The sequence below is a fragment of the Polypterus senegalus genome, chromosome 3 (assembly GCF_016835505.1).
Source record: "Polypterus senegalus isolate Bchr_013 chromosome 3, ASM1683550v1, whole genome shotgun sequence".
Taxonomy (NCBI): domain Eukaryota; kingdom Metazoa; phylum Chordata; class Cladistia; order Polypteriformes; family Polypteridae; genus Polypterus; species Polypterus senegalus.
In genome coordinates, this window is record NC_053156.1 from 200,718,179 (window position 1) to 200,739,099 (window position 20,921).

At 37.6% G+C, this 20,921-nt stretch overlaps 1 protein-coding gene across 1 annotated transcript; it reads left to right on the forward strand.

The window, feature by feature from the left end:
* Positions 1 to 206: 206 nt before the first annotated feature.
* LOC120525772 lies at positions 207 to 20,218 on the forward strand. The gene is made up of 6 exons (XM_039748357.1): positions 207 to 418; positions 6,124 to 6,298; positions 6,666 to 6,770; positions 11,847 to 11,994; positions 16,898 to 17,068; positions 18,852 to 20,218. The coding sequence occupies exons 3-6, from the start codon at positions 6,766 to 6,768 to the stop codon at positions 19,521 to 19,523; spliced, it is 996 nt and encodes a 331-aa protein (XP_039604291.1). The 5' UTR covers positions 207 to 418; positions 6,124 to 6,298; positions 6,666 to 6,765; the 3' UTR covers positions 19,524 to 20,218.
* The last annotated feature ends 703 nt before the right edge of the window (positions 20,219 to 20,921 follow it).

Consider the following 20,921-nt stretch of genomic DNA (forward strand, 5'->3'; position numbering starts at 1 on the left):
ACATGAATAACGATTTGCGCTTTGGTAGTACACTTCGACAAAGGTGGATAATAAGGAATAGTTTTCGCATTTTCGTGAATGAAGAGGACTTTCTGTATCATCCATCGCTTTATTCACAATTACATGACGCAGGCCTTTCAGTTTCGTTTCTTGCACTGTATATTCAGTTTTGCTGTCAACCCGTGGGCGCGGTTAAAGTTGCTTAAATGAGGAAGTGCTTCCCACTTTTAACTCACTTTTCGATGAGAACTCTTAACTTGAATGAATACGCGTTCTCTGCATTTTATTCAGTGGTGGCATTTAAAATTAAATGTTGTGATCGATTCGATTACTGAACAGAAATAACCAAGGCACTAAGCTTGTTTACTTTTTTTTGTGTCTTTCAGCCAAAAGAAACGGCAGGGACAGCATGAGGATGGTAAGTATATCCTGTTTTGACTTTATAACTGAGGCTAACGTCGGCGTAGGATGGGTTAATTAAATATGAATTGGGTTGGAACTTTTTGGAACTTAACGAAAACAGCCCTGTGTCATTTCAGTCTTCTTCGTTCTTTCTACTGTATTTTAAAGGAAATCAGGGATAGTTAGGTACTGTAATACGATCTCAGTCCGAATTAACTTTTTTCCGGGTTATATCACATTCTTTATTAATCACAGCCGCAACACTCCCTAAACACATATGTCTTTCTGTTCAGCGACTTTTAAAGCCACAGCGTTCTCACGGCGATCATTACAAATTATCGTTTAATTCTCATACACAGGAAAAAAAAGATCCATTTATGAAAACCTAACCCCGCCCAATATATCTCCCAAAGACGTTTACTGTATTTTAAATATAATATCAGAAGTTTGGAATTGTAGAAAAGGAAAATAAAAACAGAGAATCCACACAAAATCTGTAATCCTGATAATTTGTTTTATCTTACTACATTAATTCCATAGAACAACCAATAAACAGTGCCTTACATGAAGTAGTATAATTTGTATTATACAATACAATACAATACAATTTATTTTTCTATAGCCCAAAATCACACAAGAAGTGCAGCAATGGGCTCTAACAGGCCCTGCCTCTTGACAGCCCCCCAGCCTTGACTCTCTAAGAAGACAAGAAAAAACTCCCAAAAAAAACCCTTGTAGGGAAAAAATGCAAGAAACCTTGGGAAAGACAGTTCAAAAAGAGACCCATTTTCAGGTATTACTGTCTTAAAGGCTATAATTAGTAATTTTGTGTTTGATTTGTATCGCAAATCACATTACTGTAGTGTATGCAGTTAAATAACAGAAAAAAAGCAATCTGAAATACATTTTGGGAGGCATGGTGGTGCAGTGCTTTGCTCAGGTGCCCCAAAACAGTTGTGTCCTGGGTTTGAATTGCAGCCCAAGCACTGCCCTTATGGAATTTATATGTACTGTGCTTCCATGTTTGGGTTGCATTAGTCTGTAGGTATTCTTGTATCCTTTCTTGTTTTCTTCTAACATCTCAGAGGTGTGCATTTTAATTTAACAAATAACTCCAATATTAGTGAATACGAGAGTGTGCAGAAATGTGCCTTGCAACACAGTAGGGTCTGTTGTAGCCATGCACCCAGTCCTGCTCTGTGGATGGTTGGAGTGAAGTACCTCAAAGTATCATGAAATCATAAGAAAATAACCAGTATTTTGAATAACTTTTTATTATGGCCATTGGTTTATCTGCCATTTTCTTCATTTCTGCCTATTTTTTGCCCCCGCCACAATCATTTTTCCTATAAGAATTCAATAAGTTACTCATGTCCAAAGTTAAAAAAAAAATGCAAAAAGTGAAAACACACAACACCCTTAAAATCAGACACATGTTTGTAATCCATGGTTTATGGTGATTTTTGAATAGATTTACATTTTTAATTATTTATCATTCAGATTAACCTTTATTTTTAAAGACATTATCTCACTTTTTTCTTCAAAAGTCCATTCTATTAATTGGCATAATAAATTCCAGTTAATTTAGTGCATGTTCTGTATCCAGACTTTTCAAACTGTGGGTTAAGAACTGCAGGAACTAATCAATTTGGGGTCCTAAAGACTCCAGGCCCTGTTTAATTAAACATAATACTGTTTTATCAGCTAGATACTTTATGGTTTTCCTAATTTTATGTAAATTGTTGAAAAATGTAATCAGGTTAAAATTATGTGTTTCAGAACTTAAGTTCCGTGTAGGGTCTATAAAATGTTACTAAATACAATTCATTTTCATATATTGTACTTTGATTCTCTAAACCGGTGTTGCAGAAACAGTTGGCACAGTGTTGTATACACACACTGATACTCTCATATACAAAATAAGTCCATGCACACATACCGAAATCTTCATCACAAACACAAAAATAGAAACACGCTTCACAAGACTGCAGCTTTGTTACTTTTCCCAGTCAAAATCTTATGAGGGCTCATTTCAAGATCCATGGGGATCTATGTTATATGTCTTTCTTGTTCTCTCTTTCACCCCCATCATGCTTATACAAGTTGTAGTTTATAGAACATTGGGGTGGGAAGAGCAGAAAAAAGGAGGGGATGGGGCCTTTTGAATCATTTTTGTTTTACCTTTGCTATTCTGTTGTGCGTTTGAAAATTAATTTTAGGCACATATTTACATCCTATTTACAAAAAACAACAGAGTATATTTATAGCAAGTAAAATGAAAAACTTCTGTCAAAAAACAACAAAACAAACAACACATTTGAGCTCTGCAGCTTCCAGTTTTATACATATATATACAAGTAAAATTCAGTTAAAATGAATATCTTTACAACAAAATTTTCATTACAACGAAGTATTTTTATGGTCCCGACAGTTTCTCAATATGACGTGAGTCTATAGAAATCTTGTTAATACGAAGTACATTCAGCAGATACTTTCATTACAACGAAGTGCCCAAAAGACCTTGAAATGCCTGAATGAATCATCCACAGAGCAGTTAGTTGTGTGGCCGCAGCCCAGTTGTTCACAATGATCCCCAAACAGAAACATTTAAATTTTTTTTTTCTTTCTTCAAACTTTCCTTGTACTGTTTTTTTTTTTTTTGCCTTTTTTGTTTCCTGTGGTTTTCAGTGATACCTTTTACTTATTGCTTGTCAACATTTGAAAAACATCCATTGGAATTTAACTCATTGTCACCCTCCTATAGAAATGGCAGACACGAAAAAAACGATAAACAGTTCATATTAGAAAAAAAAAGCTAAATTTTCACAGCTCTCGATTGCGGCAAAAATAAAAAAGATGTTGCCAGTGAATTTGGAATTTCGCCATCGATGCTGTCAACTTTCTTGAAAGACCGAGCAAAAATAGGAGAAAAATCTCAGGTTGCAAACGTATGTGAACTGCTGCATTTGAAGACGTCGAATAAGCAGTTTTAATGTGGTTCAGTGATGCTCTTTCAAGAAACATTCCTATTAATGTGGCACTCATTCAAGAAAATGTGAGGTTTGTAAACTCTCTTAGGACCTCACCCAACTAGACAGCATGCCGAAGAGCATGTCGAAGTCCGATCTCCGCATCTATGGAAGACTGTATCTGTTGCCAGAGCAGCAGCAGGCTTAAAGCTATGCTGCGTCTCTCAGCTATGCTGTGTCTCTCCAGCAAAGCAAACAGAAAAGATATTGATGGGTAATGCAGGGTACATTGTTAAATGCAGGTAACAGGATAACTTGATCACTGATCTGGCCATGACCCTGCCTGACTGCTGTGTCTGTGTATAGCAGAGTGACATATTACGCTACGATAAATAAGTGTGCTGTTCCTGTTTCAAGCTGAATAAAGCTGGTTTTGCTAAAGTACTGAGACTCAGCCTCGTGTTTTGGGGTGCAAGACAGAGACTTATAGCGCAACCCCAATCTTTTATGATTTACTTCTGTGTCACTTCACTGCAGCGATATGAGCCTGATGTTGCACTGCCCCGGCAACGGACAAACAATCTTCCACAGACTCTGCAATTGCGCTTCAGAACGCACTTCAGTGTGTCGTTCCATTTGGGTGGGGACTGGGTAGGAGGGTCTCAAAAGAGTTCAGAAATCTCACAATATGAAGAAGAAAAGGATGATTTGGCTCCTGATTGATAACTGTGCTGCCCACAACATGCTTCCGTATTTAGATAATGTTTGCGATGAATTCCTCCTACCTAATTGCACAGCAGTGCTTCAGCCATTGGATTTGGGCATCATTCGCACCCTGAAAGTATATTACCGCAAGGAAATGCTGAGAAAAATTCTCATCAGCACAACTTGTAGGCAGGAGGAGATTAAAATTAACGCGAAGGAAGCTATTGAAATAATTGCAAACGCCAGGGCACAAGTTAAAGAAAGCACTATAGTAACGAATACAGAATCTCATTACAACAAAATATTTTTTAGGTCCCTGGGAGTTCACTGTAACGGAATTTTACCTGTGTTTATATGTGTATATGTATATACTACTCAAAAAATTAAAGGAACACTTTAGCATCAAGTCAGTGATTCTTCTGAGATATTGATCTGGTCAGTTAAGTAGCAGAGGGGGTTGTTAATCAGTTTCAGCTGCTTTGGTGTTAATGAAATTAACAACAGGTGCACTAGAGGGGCAACAATGAGATGACCCCCAAAACAGGAATGGTTTAATAGGTGGAGACCACTGACATTTTTCCCTCCTCATCTTTTCTGTTTTTCACTAGTTTTGCAATTAAATATGGTCAGTGTCACTGCTGGTAGCATGAGGTGATACCTGGACCCTACAGAGTTTGCACAGGTAGTCCAACGTCTCCAGGATGGCACATCAATATGTGCCATTGCCAGAAGACTTGATGTGTCTCCCAGCACAATCTCAAGGGCATGGAGGAGATCCCAGGGGACAGGCAGTTACTCTAGGAGAGCTGGACAGGGCCATAGAAGATCCGTAACCCATCAGCAGGACTGGCATATGCTCTTTTGGGCAAGGAGGAACAGGATGAGCACTGCCAGAACCCTTCAAAATGACCTCCAGTAGGCCATTTATGTGAATGTCTCTGACCAAACAATCAGAAAGATACTGCATGAGGCTGGCCTGTGGGCCTGACATCCTCTAGTGGGCCCTGTGCTCACTGCCCAGCACCATGGAGCTTGATTGGCATTTGTCATAGAATACCAAAATTGGCAGGTCCGCCACTGGCGTCTTACGCTGGTGCAGTGGGTCCTGGGTTCCTACTGGTGCATGACGATCCCTGGCCTCATGTGGCAAGAGTATGCAGGCAGTTCCTGGAGGATGAATGAATTGATACCATTGACTGGCCCCCACACTCACCTGACCTAAATCCAATAGAACACCTCTGGGGCAGACAGTCCAGGAGCTCAGTGATGCCCTGGTCCAGATCTGGGAGGAGATCCCCCAGGACACCACCTGTCATCTCATGAGAAGCATGTCCCGATGTTGTCAGGCATTCATACAAGCACGTGGGGACCATACAAACTACTAAATACAATTTTGAGTGGCTGCAGTGAAATTTCGGCATAATGGACTAGCCTGCCACATAATTTTTTCACTTTGATTTCCGGGGTGTCTTTGAATTCAGACCTCTCTAGGTTGATAATTTAAATTTCCATCAAACAATTTGGCATTGTTTCGTTCCTAACACAGTACCCAGTCCATATCAGTATAGATATCCAGCAGGATTTTTTTCCCTTTGAAATCTGATGTGTTGTCAAAGTGATCCTTTAAGTCTTAAGAAACTTTCCTGGGAAAAGTCGGGTAAAGACAGTCATAAACATATCAAGCTAGATTTTATTAGGGAGCCAAATATGAAAACTGTCTAGTCCTTAACATCCAACCAAGTCTTCTTTAGCCGATGTGTTTGGTAATTTGCTTTCTTTCTTTAGGACCAGTTAAACTATTAAACATCCTTAAAAACGCAATAAATAATTTAACTATCTTGTTGACACCTTTATGTACATTTTAGAAGTTTCAGGGCACTTTAACTGAAGGGATATAGAATGTGTTAGATGGTGTACAATATGATTTTAAAATGAATGGATGTTAAAATTCTACCAGTTATATCCCACTAATTTGATATGTAAGATAAAAATTTAAAATTTTGACTACATTTGAAACTACAGTGATCTATTCTTTTCATCTTTGAAGGTTTAAAAATCAGTGGTATATGCAAAACTTTCAAATGAACATTTAAAAACAACATAAACCAGCTTTGTTGAAGAACATCCAGTACTATTACTGATGAAAAAAGCCTCCTAGTGAGTGATTGAAGAAATATTACCAACAACTGGAAGTTATATTTTCACAGAAAAAAAAAATTCAGGTATGATTAATATGTTATTCATCCTTTTTATTTATTTTTTGACATATTTTGTATTATATGAAAAGGATCAACTATGTGGCCCCTGGGCTAGTGTTAGTCTTGAAGCATCTCTTGTGGTTATTAGAATTCCTGACTCCTGGTTTAGATTGTTAAAAAAAAGTGAATTGGGAAAAATAATGTTTTTTAGCAGGTGTCCCTAGATTAACAAGATTAAATTGTTTGAAATGTTATTAAATGTTTAAACCTGTTAGCCATAAGTATAAGAAAAATTAAGTATAAAAGTGACTGATGAATTACCATATGTTTGTAAAGATTTGGGTATGAACCCTTCAGATTGTGGTTCAGTGACTAATGTTTACTATTTCAGGAAAGGTGTAACTTTCAGAACCGTGATTTCAGCAGAAGTTCAGAAAACATCTATAAAAGCTGAATACAGAACAGCTAGTGCACCTACAGGCATATCGACCATGAGGTATTGGAGATTCTGTGAATTAACTGTTGTAAACATGAATGATCTTAGGCTGAAAAGGTAGAAGATTAATTTAATGTTGTTTACCACTTGCAAATATAAATCACACTGGAATTTAGAGCAATAGCCAACTGTGTGTTAGCTATCTGTGAACATAAACAAATTTATGAGAATCTATGCCATTCGTGAATATGCAAGCCATGGATCAAGCAGAGTGCCTTTTTATGCCTTTTTAGTATGACTAAAACATTGAGATGGATTGGAATCTGTAACATCAGGAGTAATGAAAAATTATTTTGGCTACATGAATGTTATTTTCTTTTTTTACTGTTATAATTATGTTATTTTAATATTTTACTAAATCATTTTATTTTATTTTTAGGGTGTGTTTTATTATTTTTAAAGATCACCTCTTAAATACACCTAACATGAAAGGCACTAACTAACCATTAATGACCTTTTCTTCATGAGCGATAGGAGGAAATGTTAAAAGCAGTTATATAACTGTTATCCATTATTATATTACCTATCTCACTATCCTTATTGTACCCACATATTCAACCCTAGGGACTTATGTAAAATGGCAGGCTTCTTGATGACTGGGACTGTCTTATTTCCAAACTTTTACTTCAACCCAGTTCACCTCCAATAAAGGACTTGACAAAATGTCCTTTGTACTCTTAAGAGAACAGAGCTAGACAAGGAATAATTAATCATAGAACTCAGCTATACTAGTAATACCTAATCTGAACAGAAACATTTGAGATTAAGCTATTACTTATACAGTATATTTATTTGTATCTAAACCAAAGAAGTCAAATATAAGCAATACAAAGAATTCTACAACCTGCTTGGGTTAATACAGTCTTACTGGTTGTTTCCATTTAGTCCCATATGACATTTCCAGGATGGTTCAGATTCTTAGTTACAGATTATATATGTTTAAGTAAAAAATGAAAAGAAAGATTTCTTGCCAGAGAGAAAGTTTGTTTGCAATAGTGCCGTTTGTATTTCTGTGCTTTCTCTCAAAGTGTCAGAAATGCAGCTACTGTACCAAACTATGTTTTGCAGTAAATCATCTACTAAACTACATCTATTAACTGCGAGAAATATCTCAAAATAACTAATAAAAAGGCAGCCCTTCATGCCCAAAATTAAGAACACTAACCTGGTTTTCTGTCCACTGGCAGAGGCATTACATTTTTATAGTTTCTCAGAGCACAAGAAAGTTCTCGCATAAGCTCAAGGTCGATTCTCATGGGAATTAAAAGCTGCTGAAAGCTACAAAATACTCTAAGGTTCTGCTTTGTCTTTCAGGTTTCCTAAAATACACTGCAATACTATTCAGGCCGTGAAGTATTTTCTTACTTAAGGACTGTTACCTGAAATATATTAGTTGTAAAGGTTAAAGCATTCACCCATACAGGGTATCTATGGGATGCATGCTGTTAATCATAGTGCTCAGGACAGTATAGAGGTCAGGGATTCAGGGAGTAACTGAGAAGAGACAAAGGAGACAAGGACGTGTAAAGAAGTACTTGTGCTGAGTACTATTGATGGACAAGTGGACTAGCCATTAGATTAGACAGACACTTAAAACCAAGTAGTCAGACCCAGAAAGGCAATAAGTATTTCTTTATCTTCTCTTCATTCGATACATTGTTACTCCCTTTTTCCATCCCTCCTTTGTGTATATATAATAATAAACATCTATATGCTGACCTTTTTAGCAACATTTTGCATGAAGAGTGCACCAAGCATACTGTACGCAGTGTATCCATTTTTTTGGTTGCTGTAGTATAAATTTTAAAGTACACTAACCTGATAACCTTTAGCAACTGCAGATAAAAGGCAAAGCTCCACACTACACAAATCAAAAAGCAAAATAAGACCCTTGGAGCCAAAGGTCCTTGAATAAACTTAAAGCCATAGTCTATTTAATGAAGGCCAACAGGCTCCCAAACCTCTTCTCATGCAGGCTAATGTTCTTGAGTTTGGTGAATCTGAGTGGTCTCTGCAACAATGGTCTGCCACCCTGTCTAGGATGATTTCCTGCCAAGCACCAAGTGCTATTGGTATATATGCTACCTTTCAACATAACATGACCTAGAAATAGCAATACCAAATACTACTACAGGGCACTGAGGAAAGGAGAGCATTGGAAAAACGTAAAAAACAACTGATGGTAAAGACTTACATTAATATTTAAATTAAATATAGCAGGCTCTGCTGCAAGTTCTAAAATTGGACTAATTTTTTCTTGGCCTGCCATAAGCCATCTTTTACTACGTTTTGTCACTTTCTATTCTTTTTATAGCATTTCTTTATACATAATCGCTTCTTTAATAAAACACAATATACATTTCCAATTCTTCTGTTGTACTGCATGTCTTTTTGCTAGAGAGAGTGATTTAGTCTTGTAAAACAACCTTCTATGCCTTTTCGGCTCTTATACCATTACAGTATTTCTGACCAATTCCTCTTTCCTGTACTCATTTAATAAATAACACTTTTACATTCTGCTTTTGTAAATGTTCATGCAGTATATGGTGATGTAGTCAGTAACACCACTGAAAAGTATTTATATAAAACGTTGTAGTTAGTGGTTTTCTATATTGCTTTTGTTTTTAATTAATTATTTATGAAATAATATTTTAAATTATTTATATTTAAGATATTGAAAGAATAAGATTTTAATTTGCATGTAGTCACAACACTTTTTATATGTAGTGGATGTTATGAAGAGTAAAAAAAAAATATTTTTTGGATTGTGTTTTGATTTATGACTAATAATAGGTGGCACTTTGGCACATTTCAAACAATGACAATAATATAGAAAGGCCTTTTATTTTCAGTTTAACACTATTTATAACACAACACTTAAGTATCTATCTGTCTGTCTGTCTATCTAATTAAATATAAATATGTATGCATTCATATGTAATGCAAAGTTGACTGACTCATTTATTCACTGACTACTCAACAAAAGCACTATTTCCTGTTTAGTCAAAAAGCTTGTCAGGTTGTACTTCTGGGGTATTAGGTATTTGCTAAAAAAGGACATTAAAAGAACTAAATATCCTTATATCCTAAAAAATGCCTTGACGGATTTGATTTAAATTTAGTGATGTTATAGGGGAAAAAAAACTAGTCATCACATGTTTTTTATTTGTCTATAAATTTTGTTGCTGCTATTTTTTAATTTTATGCTAACATTCATGCTCTGTGCTGCACTAAGTGTATGCTTTATGCAAATGACGGATGCTGCAGAAGTGATTGAAGGACCAAACAGCAGCAACTAGTTAATAGGTTGTCCTGGACAGGAAAAAGACATCACATTTTAAAATGTAAAGATAATGTTCAACAAATCTCAAGAAAGACACAAAGCTCAATGATTAACAAACGCTGCTTTTTTGCTATTGACTACCGGCTGTCATCTTAATTACTCATTCTGCTCCGTCAACCTGCAGCCCTCAGTTGTAGTGCTGAAAACCAACTCCCCTCTCCTACCACTGCATTTTGATTGTATCACTTAGAACATTAAAAGATCGAAGGAAGTGTTTAGAACAGGTAGAGTTGGCACTGCTGTTTGGAAATGTTTTGGTTTGCTCTGGGATGACAGTTTGATAACTACATTAACCAATAATTTACATCATACCAGAAGTCTGATGCCTGCACAATGTAAATCCATGTACATACATGTACATTCCCATATTTGCTAAATGTCATTAGACTATTAATATTATGTTTTAATAGTGAATTATTTGCTTAGGATGCTACATGTGTGAACACCGTAGCCACATATGGGCAATTTTCATCTGAGGTTTAATTTACACAAACGGAGAGCGTAAATTTGTTGTAAAATGGAGTACTTTTCATTTGACATGCTTAGAAACAGCGTTTTCCCTATTAAGCATTTTTGTTCACTGTAACACTGAAAATCAAGATGAACCCCTTCATCTGACTTTTACATTACAGTCTTTTCAGCATTGCTATTAGTAGCAGTGGACCATCTATGGGAATGTAGGAGCAACATCTTTTGTTATGTGTGAATAAAATTGACTACGTATATATTTCAGTAACAGGTGGTTACGTCTCAAACACTCCACTTATACATGAACGGTGTTGTTTGTAACTCAGTCTGTGCATCATTGCTAATGTAAGCACTGTGTCATGTGTGTGACTGAAGAAGTGATGCACTGATTTATGCAAGTGCCAAAAAAATGCATTGCAGCTACCATCCTTTAGATACTAAATAAAAAAATAATTCTTGTCTTCAGTGTAGAGATGATACTGTTTATTATGAAGAAAATATTCTAAAACTCTGTGATAGCCAACGTGATATTCTAAGCTGTGGTGTGCTGAGCTGGTAACATCACTTCAAGAGAGGCCCACCGAATCAATAAGCTAATTACAAGGGTAAGCCCAGTTATGGGATGCACTGTGGACCCCCAGGAGGTCATAGCAAAGGAGAAAATGAGAACAAAACTGAGTGCTATTTTGAACAATGCTGCATCTCCTCTCTCTGACACACTAACACTGAGTACATTCAGTCAACAAATCACTCAACAGAAGTATGTCAAGTAATGCTACTGGGGCTTCTACATACCTGCAGCAATAATTTATACTGCTTTTCTTTCTTATTGTAATTCTGGTGTGCATGTGAGTGGTGGTTGTTGTTTGTCAAAACATAATAATTATTTATTTGTTTATTTATTTAATTTCTGTCAAAACTCAAAGTTCCTCATGGGGACAAATGAAGCACTATCTGTCTATCAATCTATCCTTCATTCTCAAGGAAGAAGGTTAGCTGGGGCAAATGTATGATAAGGGGACACTGGCACAGAACGTTTCAACTTTCAGAATATCTTCAGCTTTAATTTAAATGTTGGGAAAAATGTATTTGGTCTAGTTTATGTAAAATGCTACTTTTAATTATTAGATTCAAATCATTCTATAATTTATTATTCAGGAAGCAGTTACTTATACTGCTTATATGCATAGAGAAAAGTAATTGATCAATCTGTAAATGAAAGATCTTCAGGAGCTGATCTTGGCTTTTTTTCTTCTCTTTTTTAGCAACGAGGGTAAAACAGGATATGTAAAAATAGACAATATCATGGTGCAGCACCTAATAAAAAGTGCACTTCAGTTTGTTTCTGTGACTCTAAAATTTGTTAAAGAAAACGAGCTCAAAAAAGAAGATGCAAAACATTATATTAAAGAGGTAAGGTGCTTTTTATTGTACGGTTGTTTGGCTTTAATAAATTGTTGTTCCTCTGCTATAGATTAACTAGTCTTTACTTTCTATAATATGCTTCATACAGGCTTTAACAGAGTATATTACAAATCAAAAAATATATGTTTTGTAAGACACCAAAAATGTATTGAATTTTCCTACAGTATTCACATGTCTGCACAACAGTGGAGAAGCAAAGGTATGACAAAGAAGTTTGACACAGAATAAATGTATTTTATGAATGTCTTAACCCTTGGTCTAAATGACAACAGTGAAGTAATCTGTCATAGGGCATAGAATGTTCCAAAGAGTGGGCATATTTATTCAAAGGGTAAATCAAAAAGTACAAACAATTTGAAAAGTACACAGTAAACCCATATACAGTAATAGAAGCTGACACAATACAACATGTACAAAGTGACTTATTAGTTGTTCAGACATGCACAGCACTCTGCCATTAGTCTAGCTGGTGCCAAAGTCAAAATGAACAGGGACATTCCGCTACAGGATCACACCATTGTTAAACGACGTAGTAAGATTTCTTTCGGCAGAGGAAGAGAAATGTGCTGAGATTCACAGAAGGATGTTGGTTCACCACAGAAGTGAAAACAGCATGAGTCAATGAAAAGTTTATTAATGCTTATAGAAGTTTAAAGCAGGTAGAACAAATTTAACTAACAAAGCTTGATCTGTTTGACCATAACATCTTGAACACAAGCCCACATTGACATGGTGAATGCCTTCATCAGAGCAGACCAATGGATTATGCTGTGTGTTCTTGCTGCATGATGACGTGTGGCACCATAAAGTTTGTGCAAGATGGGCACCCAAACAGCTTACTGATTTGCACAAGCTAACATTCTTTGGTGAATTTCGGCAGCTTTCTGTGACGATGTGGGTTCTGGCTCCACACTCCCTTTGATGTTTGGGAACCCTTGAACCCAACACCGTCGATAATGTTACCGAGTGAGCTAGTCAATGGAGGCAAATTGAGCATCTGAGCAAGGGGATGGTTGAAAGTACAAAAGTGCTTTTATTAAAACAGTCAACAAAAACAGTGTTCCATAAATAGTGCAGATCTTCAAAATTCATTAAATAAATAATCCATAAAAAGAACGTGGAGGTTAAAACAACAATAAGAAAAAAACACATCCTTAAAACCAGAGGTTAAAATCTTCTCTTGGAAGCAGTCTTAAAAACAACAAACAAGCTCCGTGCTTATTTTCTGTATGCCTCTCACCTGCTTATCCCGTTTGGGCCAAGCAGCAGGCAAGACGTTTTTTGCAGCTGCCCTCTTCTAGACACACACACGAGACTGGAGACCTCCCGATCCCTGGCTCCGGTATGGCACTCATCCCAGTCCCGGAGAACTTGGTTTCCACCAACGGCCAGGTCGCTCACGTTGGGGATTCCCACCACCAAGTCTCCCGACTTACGCTGCCTTTCAATGGCCTCTCTGCGACCAGTCGCCTTCCCTGGTCACTCCCGCTACCTGATCGCTCAGCGGGAGCGACATCAACACAAACACCTGGGTGTCGGCCTAACACCCAGCTTCCACGCAGCTGTCCACGAGCGCTCGATCGCGCGCTCACCACACTCACGCACCGCCTGCTTCCTCTCCTGCTCCTGGTAACCTCCGTCCTCTCCTTTCCTTTTTTCTCTCTCCATTTTTTTTCCCTCCTCCACACCGACTCGCGCTTCTTTTTAAAACGTGAGGGGCCATCACAGCTGTAGCATTAGCCACGGGAGCAATCACGAATGTGGGCAGTTCCTCACCTGTGCACACGGTGAGAAACGCCCACATCGACGACGGCCCTGCGGCTCGCTACAACATCGCCCCCCCTCACGAAGCCACCCGGGTGCGGTGATTATTTAAAATGAATGGCCTTTTCTCAACGAGCTGTGGACCCATAACACCACATTCCACCCCCCATAAAACTCCAGTTGCATGGGAAGGCTCCACTCCACTGCCAACCCAATGCAACTGGAGCTCAGGTCCACAGCTCGGCCACTCTACACTGCACTAAAACCAATAAAAGCACAAAAACAACTCCCCACAATAAAACAAACCCAAGTCCCCTTCATAAAACAGGACATTAAAAGAATAAGAACTTTAAAAGACATAAAAATGACAGCAATAAATAAATGTCCTTAAAAAGCTCAGTCCTTAAAAATGTCTTCCTCCGGCTTGGGTACGTGGGTCCTTCCAAAGTCAGTTACCAATCCCACTTGCTGCTCTGTCTCCTCTTCTGGCCTCCACTGCTAGCTCATCCCACCGCTGCCACCAAATGTGACGATGTGGGTTCTGGCTCCACGCTCCCATGGCTGTTTGGGAACCCTTGAACCCAACACCGTCGATAATGAAACCGAGTGAGCCAGTCAATGGAGGCAAATTGAGCATCTGAGCAAGGGGATGGTTGAAAGTACAAAAGTGCTTTTATTAAAACAGTCAACAAAAACAGTGTTCCATAAATAGTGCAGATCTTCAAAATTCATTAAATAAATAATCCATAAAAAGAACGTGGAGGTTAAAACAACAATAAGAAAAAAACACATCCTTAAAACCAGAGGTTAAAATCTTCTCTTGGAAGCAGTCTTAAAAACAACAAACAAGCTCCGTGCTTATTTTCTGTATGCGTCTCACCTGCTTATCCCGTTTGGGCCAAGCAGCAGGCAAGACGCTCTTTGCAGCTGCCCTCTTCTAGACACACACACGAGACTGGAGACCTCCCGATCCCTGGCTCCGGTATGGCACTCATCCCAGTCCCGGAGAACTTGGTTTCCACCAACGGCCAGGTCGCTCACGTTGGGGATTCCCACCACCAAGTCTCCCGACTTCCGCTGCCTTTCAATGGCCTCTCTGCGGCCAGTCGCCTTCCCTGGTCACTCCGCTACCTGATCGCTCAGCGGGAGCGACATCAACACAAACACCTGGGTGTCGGCCTAACACCCAGCTTCCACGCAGCTGTCCACGAGTGCTCGATCGCGCGCTCACCACACTCACGCACCGCCTGCTTCCTCTCCTGCTCCCGGTAACCTCCGTCCTCTCCTTTCCTTTTTTTCTCTCTCCATTTTTTTTCCCTCCTCCACACCGACTCGCTTCTTTTAAAACGTGAGGGGCCATCACAGCTGTAGCATTAGCCACGGGAGCAATCACGAATGTGGGCAGTTCCTCACCTGTGCACACGGTGAGAAACGCCCACATCGACGACTGCCCCGCGGCTCGCTACAACATCGCCCCCCCTCACGAAGCCACCTCGGGTGCGGTGATTATTTAAAATGAATGGCCTTTTCTCAACGAGCTGTTGACCCATAACACCACACTTTCACTCCCATACCCCAAAGATATCTCACTATGGCACGTTGTTCAACAATGGTGCTGTCCTGCTGGGGTACATCCATGTTTATTTGCCTTTGGTCTCCAACTAGACTAACAGCAGAGTGCTGCACTCTGCGTATTCAAACTACTCATAAGCCATTGTGAACACGTTGCATTGTGTCAGCTTTAATCAGTTGTGGTTACCGTGTAATTTTTAAATTACCTTAACTTTTTTTATTTACCCTTCTGTCTGGATCGTAACACGTTTTTGCAATAGTAGAAGCCTGACTACACAGATTTATGTAGGTCTGTAGTTCTTAACCTCACTCCATGAACTCCCATGAAAATTTTAAGATTCATTTATGCAGAGAAAGCAGTTATTCACAGTTTGATTTAATAGCTTTTAAAAAAACAGGTTCCTTCAAGATTATTTTGTATTACACAGTAAGAAACCCAGTTGCTGATATCTGGTGACATATTTTGTTTGGCCCATATATGTACTCAGGTGACGTTTTATGCTTTGTGGAGGAGTCAAGGATAAAAAAAATGAATAACATACTTAGCCAGGTGTCCTTACAATTAGAGAAAATTAAGGGTTCGTTATCTCTGTTTTCTAAAGTTGACAGATTAAAATTTTAAGGATATCCTTACCCACTTTATTCATGAATTTACCTAATAGAAAGGTGCCCACCTATTTGTCATCTGAAAAGCCTGGGCAGTCAGGACAAAGACTTATCAAGCAGATGAAAGTGTGGTACAGGTATGCCTGTCAGAGCTGACACAGTAATTCCAAAAGCTGTTGCCAATCAGATGGTGGTGGAGCTATACTCCAAATAGCTCATTACATCTTATTCCATAGATTTAGTATTGAACTGAGGTCTAGTATCAAACTCAAACAAATCAAAATCTCAAGCTATGAACCAGCAGAATCAAACTCTGTGTCACTGCATTAGACTGCATGCTAAGTTAACTAACAAGACTATAACTGCAAATGCAAACTGAGGAATTTTTGCTTACAACTTTATTAGGGAATGGGTTTTCAAAGTGAATGAATAATTTCAAATTTGCTCATGTAATGATATTTAGGCTAGTTTTATTTTTAGCTGACAACTGCTTGAATTTCCAATTAAAAAAAAAAACATTTTCATGTATCAGTTTTGCAAAAACAAAAACCAGACAGAAAATACATTATGACAGTTTTGGCCCCTAATGTTAAACTGACTATACGTCTCTAATTTCTCAGTACCAAATATTGAGTGATTCATGGCATGTTTTCTTAAAACACTTGTTGCAAATACATGTAGATATACATGATGAGGAAATTAATATTTATATGTAATTCTTATTATAGTACTCTGTTAATTACTGTGTGATACATGGGTGAAGTAATTGGATGAAACATATACAGAAAAAAGGTAAAGCATATAATCCGCCAGCTTGTGTCAAACATATAGTCTTAAAAGCCATAGTGGTAGCCTATGTTACAAGAGACACGGGAGACTAAAATAAAGAATACTATAAAAATATTAAAATGTCAACCTTTTATGCAATAATTGTCTTTTTTATCTGCAGATGTTACATGCAGTTTTATTTTTATTGTACATTAACAAGCCATCCATTGAGCCCCAAGAGTTCCTGTCAGACGGAATGTTGGAATATTTCAGGAGAAATTGCTCAGATGTATTGGAGAAATATAAGACTCATCTTCCACTGAGGCCGCCATATTCCATTTTGCTGGATTTGGTAATTGTTCTTTTCTGTGATGCAATTTAATCAATTCCCTGGCTCTATTTTACAATGGGATTTGTTTCAAACCTAGCCAGCACCTAATCATTTGGTAAAGATAACTGTGGCAAAAACTGTGTCATTTCAGAAATAAATTAAGCTCAGATGTTCTTTTACATGAGTCAAGAGCACCCATATACCAAAAACCTATATAACTGGTAAAATGCTTTAAAGTATAATACTATATGATGTTAGCTGTGAAGTACTAGTATTCCACAGAGGACTGTTTTTTTCTTTTTAACAAATGCTGTGGGTTCAATAAATGAAAATGTAGATAAATGTTACCATTACCAAAAAACATATGTATGAAAACATTTTTGTTATCTGATAAAATGAAAAGACTAATTGTTTTGTTGATCCATTTTAAAATCACTGAAATGGCACATGAACTCTCTTCAGATAATTCCTCTTTGTCCATTTTTTAAACATTCCCAAATGGGAAAAAAGAAACAGGAAATGTTCAGATATCAGTTGTTGATGAAAAGTGATAGAAGATAAATATATTTCAGCTAGTACCATAAAGTATATCAGTTTTGATACTTCATACACTTTTATTGAGAATTTAAAACATACTGTATAGAGTCTATTTTTCTTTACTAAACATCTTGCAAATGATATGATTAAGAACATTACTGCAAAAACACACAAATGTAAAATTGTTGTGAATCCCCAGGTGCCCACAGCCTTGGCATTACTTGTTTCCAGGGACATTGATATTCATATCCCAAGGATTAGCTAGTGCAATGAGGACACAAACAGGATAGGTGCAAAAAGCATTTTTAAGGCCTGTTCATACTGCCAGTGTCCAAATAAATAAGTTCAGTGCAATCAATACATAATCCATTAAGTAATCCATAAAAATGAGTGCTTTTAGTCGGAGTTAATAATCAATAAATAAATAATCCAAAGGAGTGTTAAAAATCAAGAACAGAATCGCAGAGTTAAACCCAGGTTCCTTTGCCTTCTCTCCTGTAAACATCAGTGCGCCTTTCTCTCCCCCAACCACCTATCCATCCAGTCCCCTTGGTTGGGCTGAGAAACTGGCAAGCTGGTTGACCATTAATCGATTAACTTTGGTCCCAGCTTCCTCAGCCGGTAAACTGTTGGAATGGCCAAAGCCCAGCTCTGTCCTTCCACCTTCATCCTTTGACATGCATAGGATTATCCATGAAGCCATTGATCACTCCTGTTCCTACTAAACACAACAGGAGCAATCTATCCCTGGAACATGGTTGAATGCTCATTGCAGGTCCTCCCAAATGTTTTGCCTCTTGTCCACCATACTGACTAACACTTCTGATCTCTGCTCTGTTTTTTCATGAACGTCTCCCTTGATCTTTCTTTCTTTCTTTCTTTCTACTTTTTTTTCCCTCTTTATCCTGCTCAGACTTCTTTTTTATGCCATTGTGGATGCAGGTATTTTCACTAATGACCCATAGGGCATCAATCGGGAGTGTCTGTGCTGAATGCAGTTACATGTTAACTAACAATTAGCAAATTTTCTCTATTAAACACTCTTGGACTGCTCTCCTAGTCTGAGGCACACTATTTTTATGAAAAAAAATCTCATGCCACCACAGACCCCTAACTTGCTTTACCACATTTGTACACTCAGTCTGTAGCAACTTTACCTATACAAACTTATACCAAAACTGAACAAGATATTGATTAGTTTAAATTATACTTTGTTTTCTTACAGCTTGTCTGAACACTTACACAGTTGTATTTATTCTGTATTTAGGTTGTTAAAATGTGGGGAGACAATCCGCAAGACCGGATGATTCTTGACAACCTCTTCCAACTAAATAAGGATATGCTTATCTCAGGAACAGTCAATGAAGAACAAATGAGTGCAAATGATTTTGCTTTTTCCTCTCGTGTTGTCAGCTGCTGTTATTTTTCTAAAAAGAACACAAATTTTAAAACAAGAAAGTACTTTGGAGCATCAGTGGCCTGCAAAGGAAAAATTCAAAGAGAGGTTTTCATTGATGTGGCCTGTGTGAAGACATGGCACCCAAAGGTGGCCATTGGTGTCATTAATGCTTCCACAGGAAGTGAAACCTTGCAGCTACCTGAATATGTTTTTTCTACTGCATACCGCATGAAATCATCTAAAACAAATTTACATTTACATTATGAAGCAATGCCTCCATGCCCAAGATGCCTAGACATATTCCCCAATATAATATTCAGTCCAAAAGCACTGCCTTTCCACATTGCAAAATGGGAACATGGAAACTGTGCAGAATGTGAATCTGTAAGTAATCTCCTAAAAGCAGAGAGAGACCTTGACAGGGCAGTGGTCATGCCCTCTTCCAATAATAGAATAAATAGACAACAGAGGCTTATTAAAAATCTGCAAAAGACTAGATTCTTGTTGAGATCAAATCTTATTTATTATGATTCTGATTAAATTTTAATGACAGTACTGCACTTTACCTAGCAGAACTGTCTTGCTAAGGTTATCAATATAAAACAAAAGGTTTGAACTCCTATATAATGTTAAATATTGTTTATTGAACTACAGTTTGGACCCTTTCTCAAAGTGATTCAGAACATTCCCTTGGGATGGTGGCAAAAAATCACCAAGGATGTGCACTCAGAAACTCCCTGGATGGGATGACAAAATAATGTGAGGCTGACGGACTTTGCCAACCGGGTTAGCAGTCCTCCAGATAACCAAGTGATAGCAACAGACTGATGCCACAGTATTTTGTACTCATGTAAGATTAACTGTGATTTTAGTTTTCAAATGCAACCCACGAGACAGAGACTGCAGAGACAGCTGGAGGGAATTTTAGGGCAGCAGTCGTGCTATTTTAACAGGACCCATATCTGATGTCAGTATAACACTAGACATACTCCTGGGTCAGGCCTTAAAATCGCCTCCTAGCCCTCATTAATGGGAGCTTGGAGTAAGGTCGACATGAAAGCAAGGGCCCAACCAATGTGGAGGACAAGGATAAAAAAAAGACAATATTTGGGACAGAAGATTTAAATATGAACGGTTAGAATAATATGTTATTTCTGTCAAAATTTTCTCTGAGTTGCCACCTTCCCATCATTCCTCTTGTAAACCTTTGTTGTTTAATAAAACATATTATTTTAGATTTCTGGTCACTGTCAGTTATTTCTTGGGTTTAATATTTTGGATCTCTCTCTGGTGCCATGTTCTTCACAAGTTGTTAAATTCTTCCCCTCCTTGGAATATGCAGCTTTCAGAAGCTGTGCATACTGGAGTGAATCACTGCTGCTCATATTCACATTTTAATGTAAAGGATTCGAGTTAAAGAGATCTAGGTTGTCAAAAAGAGATCATGTCTACCCATATTGGTGTGATGTTGCACAGAATGTAGGGATGCAAAATACCAGATTTGCTGAAATGAGCACAATTTTTACCCCTTGTACTGTAAAATAGACAGTTCAGATTTAAAAGGCAACCAATCACAAGCAATGAGATGCATTCCTTAGAATAACCAAAATCATTCAAAAACAAAATATACATTTTGATAAAATTAACCATTTTTGCATTTATTTAAAAATATCAAGTGAACAGTAACAATCATATTTACTTTTCAAAAAATATTTATTTGGAATAAATCACACAAATATACCCCTGATTTTATATAATAGAGATTCAAGTAAAAGTTAAAATTTTAACCTAAATACAACAAACACAGACTTCAACAAAACTGCTTGAGGTAATGAATAGTAAATCTTAATATGAAAGGAGCAAACCAGGATGTTAAAAGAGTATTTTAGTACTTCCTTTGTAACCAAAGTGTTCAATTAAACATCTAAAACATTAGAT

Coding starts and splice junctions, on each gene's coding strand:
- LOC120525772 (XM_039748357.1), top strand. Junction 11,995..16,897: donor CAAAACATTATATTAAAGAG/GTAAGGTGCTTT, acceptor TTTTATCTGCAG/ATGTTACATGCAGTTTTATT. Junction 17,069..18,851: donor ATTCCATTTTGCTGGATTTG/GTAATTGTTCTT, acceptor TTCTGTATTTAG/GTTGTTAAAATGTGGGGAGA.